The 4,442-nt window shown below is 38.6% G+C and overlaps 1 protein-coding gene across 1 annotated transcript; it reads right to left on the bottom strand.

Annotated features, from left to right (window-relative positions):
* Positions 1 to 2,018: 2,018 nt before the first annotated feature.
* LOC126883836 (uncharacterized) lies at positions 2,019 to 3,281 on the bottom strand. Its single transcript, XM_050649512.1, has one exon. The coding sequence runs from the start codon at positions 3,279 to 3,281 to the stop codon at positions 2,019 to 2,021; it is 1,263 nt and encodes a 420-aa protein (XP_050505469.1).
* Between the last annotated feature and the right edge of the window lie 1,161 nt (positions 3,282 to 4,442).

Genomic DNA, 4,442 nt, shown 5'->3' with positions numbered 1-4,442 from the left:
CATACAATTGTTTACGTTTTAATAACATAACCTGAATCTTATTTTTTCTTCTTATTATTTTTTTGGACTATGGCCTTGACAATTATCCAGCAACCAGGACCATATGATTGGCCAATACAATTAAAAGTGCGAATAAAAGTGCAGAGCGAAGAAACCAGGTGTCGCTTTTCCGAACTTGCACGGTCCCAATAGGCCAGGATATGAAGCTGAAAAAATGGCAAAACTTCGCAATTTTTTCGTCCAGCATCGATTTGTACAAAAAATTTGGGATTAGATTCCTTTTACCCTCCAGTTCATTTTCTATAATTGAGCCGTTGTACGCTTCTGTTTTTTAAGGGTGATAACTAACCCCTAATTGTAAAAGAAAATATAAAATAACGTTTTAAACTTTAATATCGTCAACATTTGGTTTTTATTAGTTAAATAATGATTGTTATATTGCCTTAGGATATAGTACTATAATATTTCAACAGTAGATGATCTAAACGGGTGTCACTACAGATATAGGGAATTCTGTGTGTTAGAGAGAGAGGTATGTGATGTCACAGCTGATATAGGAAAGTATGTGTGTTAGAGAGAGAAACATGGTATCTCTGCTGCTATTGGTCCGATTTAAACGTACGACGGCTCGTTGGAATGGGCGGGAGATAACGAATACAAAAAAACATGGCGGCATAGTGTCAAAAGGGCGCTTTCCGATGTGACGACGTCCGATGGGGCGCGTTCCGATGTGACGGCGTTCTAGCGCTGATCGATCGGTGCGCGATACCAGATGTGCGATCGGTACCTTAATTTTTCGCGGAACGCGAAGCAGATGCGCGGTCGGTACCTTAAGTTTTTCGCGGATCTCGTAGATACGAAGCGCGCGGTAATTGTGGAATTTAAATAAAACAACAACATAATGCAATTTTTTTATTAAAAGAACTTAAAAGGAACACAGCGGCGCAGCGGTGCGCGATACCAGATGTGCGATCGGTACCTTAATTTTTCGCGGAACGCGAAGCAGATGCGCGGTCGGTACCTTAAGTTTTTCGCGGATCTCGTAGATACGAAGCGCGCGGCTGGTAATTTTGGAATTTAAATAAAATAAAAAAACATAATGCAATTTTTTTATTAAAAGAACTTAAAAGGAACACAGCACGTCAACGCGTCACGTAAAAACGTCACATCAAAACGTCACGTAGGCTTGTGAAATGTCACGTGAAAACGTCACGTCAAAGCACGTCACGTAAAACGTCACGTCAAAGCACGTGAAAACGTCACGTCAAAGCACGTCACGTAAAACGTCACGTCAAAGCACGTCACGTAAAACGTCACGTCAAAGCACGTAAAAACGTCACGTCAAAACGTCACGTGGGCTCGTGAAATGTCGCGTAGGCCTTATTGTCATGGTTGAATCATCATGTAATATAAGACTTGATCAATAAATAAGGCGTTTAAATAAAAAACCCATAACTTTAAAAAATATTTATTTTGTACACAGAAAAATTACATTGGCATTATTTTATTGACAAACCAGTCACGCAGGCGATTCACATTTGTTTCTGCACATGAAAATAATCCAGCGGCATGACATGGGGGGTTTGCAGTAAAACCAAGATTTCCAGCAGCACGAGGCGTACCATCGAACTTGCAAACATCAATAATATGAGGAAAAATTCCAAAAACGTGGCGTTTCTTATCCAAATATTCTGCTTTTTGTTTCCCTCGAACGTAGATACAGTCAGCTGTATATAACAACTCGGTTTGCAGTATCTTATTTATTTCAGATAGTTCAACTTCTCCATCAGAGTACCGGATGCCTAGCAGATTCTTCTCCACGTATGATGCGGTCTTCTTATCCACATTACTTAGCGCATTGAATGGTTTCGGAGGCAAAAAGATGTAATGACTTCGTTTATAACCTATTTCAATGGAAAGTTCTTTAGGAACAAACCACCCATCCACAACGAATCCCTGAATATCTACGAATGCTATTCTCATGATGATTGCTCGTGTACTACTGACACCTCATGCATCTAATTTAGACTTTTTACAATTTCGGTGAGAGGGAAGTACTCCATTACACAGTCGTGAATAATAATACAATAGGCCTTGGTATTGTCGGGAAAACCGTTATTCGCTTCAATATCGAGTTTTACGTCAACGGTGGATGCTTTCATGCTTTCTTCTTGTTTCGAACAATCGATAACGAACAATGCACGATTCTTAAAAGCTGAGAAATCGAGTAGAGGTCGTTTTTGTTGGGAATGTATGTAGCTAGGATAAAATTCGGTATAGTTAAAATAGGCTTCATTGTAATCGGTTTTGCTAAAATCCAATTGCATTCTCTCGTTTGGCCAGTATTCTCCATTTAACGATAATCTAATACTTTGGATGTTGACATTGTCAAATAAAGTAGGATCAGCTGTAATCTTGTCGCGTTTGTTGGTTTGAAAGAAAACAATAACATAACGAGGTCTTTCAACTGATGTGCTAGTTTTAACAGCCCAAACTTCACGCCTGGCACCTCTCGTAATAGCAGGTAATTCATGTAATTCCCACTTTCTAAACGGAATAACTATAGGTTGATCTTGTTGAATAGATTTCATGAGTTCCAATTTAATATCATCATTGGGGAATATGTGCTTCACTCTAAGCTCAATATTGGTAATGTTAATCTTAGCGGTTGTAACAGTTGTAGTTTTGTCAGCGTTTTGTTTTTCTGTAATAACTATGCAATCGTTATCATTTCGAGCTCGAACTAGTCTTATTGTTTGACGACCACACGTAATCAATGGATAATCATTAAAAATGTTGAAAACATGCTTAAGAGGCATCTGTATGCTGAATGAATGATCTGCAGCGTTTAGAATTGGATCCTTAGGGTAATTCCATCCAGCCATAACCATATAATTAGAATCTTCTTGCGTATAACATGTCATGGCACGTACAGCACTTACGATGCCAGGATCCCGCACTGTTTCCATCTCCCTTGCGCTTTCGCTGTACGTACACGAATCGAAAAGGAAGGCACCCACATTATTTGCTAGTTTGACGCCACCATTTCCAGTTATTTCGAGTGATCCTTTAATGCATAACAAGGTTTCGCTCATTGCAAAAAACGAGTCAACTTGATTAATGCTAAATTCGACAATATCATTGCAGTTGAATGATTTGATGAATGGTGCATAAGTTCGGTATTCAGCCTTTCGAATCGATTCATCAAATATTGGCTTACGATAAATATCAAATATTGGAGGCATTGTGATGTTGTTTGAACGCGCTCTCTTTCCATACATTGTAGTCATTTTTTCAGTTTAAAACCCAACGTTTGTAAAAACAATTTGTTTGCGGACGTAAGATGTTGCTGCTTAGATGGTTGCACAACTAATGGTGTTCTGTAGGTAGATTGTTTAAGATATTGCTGCTGAGATGGTTGCACAACTAATGGCGTTCTCTGGGTAGATTGTTCTATTACTAATCCCATCTGCTTTTTGATCTAAGTTCCAGCACCAATGTGCTCTCTTCTCCTCTAAAGTTCACAGGTCGTCCTTCTTGATCGACAGCCAACACAGTGATATTGGTAATTTCACGCTGTGGCACAACAGGTAAATACAACAAATTGTGAGGGGTTTCGTCAATTGCGTACCCAGGATTTGATTGTATGACAAATTCGTAGAGCGTGTGAGCAGGTCTGTTACCGTCAAAGGCTCCGGTACTAATGTTGCATTCAAAGCGTATGCTAGATACTTTAATAATCCTAACAGGTAGATCTGAAGAATGTGTCTGTCTAGGATTTAGTATTACGGGAGAAAACCCTAATATTGTACCAAGACTGTCATTTGGTTGAAATGAAATTTTAAATTGACTGAAGATTTCGCACTGCAACGTATTGTGGTTAGGTTTTAGACTAAATATCATGTCAGGTTTAGATGTATTGGCAGCCCCCAATTTCTTTTGTATGTATTCCTCAATATCGATAATTTCATAACATCCATCGGGGAAATCAAAATGTTGCACTCGGTTATTGACATCGTAGTAATAAAACTTGCAATTTTCGATGTTTGGTATACTGTTGTAAGAATGGAAAAATCGAAGAGCTATTTCGTAATCTTTTTTCGGATCTAATACGATCGGTGTGGGAGGTTGAAACGAGAATATGTTATTCGTGCTGTTTACTCTCAACAACTGCGACATGATGACTGATTCAGGTCAAGAGATTAATAGGTTTATATACAGTAAAAAAACAAATTTATTCACATTTTTTTTATTTGTTCTAAAGCAAGTTTACATAAATGACAAGATGCTTGAGAACCGGGTGGGCCATCACAATGAGTCCTCCAATCAGGTCTGTTGTAATGCACGAAGCAGGGAAGTAGTATCTGCAGGTTAAATTCTTGTCGATATTCCCCAGGCAATTTATGCCATATATATAACAATTCTATAGGTTCTACAGTTCG

The sequence above is a fragment of the Diabrotica virgifera genome, chromosome 4 (genome assembly GCF_917563875.1).
Source record: "Diabrotica virgifera virgifera chromosome 4, PGI_DIABVI_V3a".
NCBI classification, from domain to species: Eukaryota; Metazoa; Arthropoda; class Insecta; order Coleoptera; family Chrysomelidae; genus Diabrotica; species Diabrotica virgifera.
This window is presented reverse-complemented; position numbering and strand designations above follow the sequence as displayed.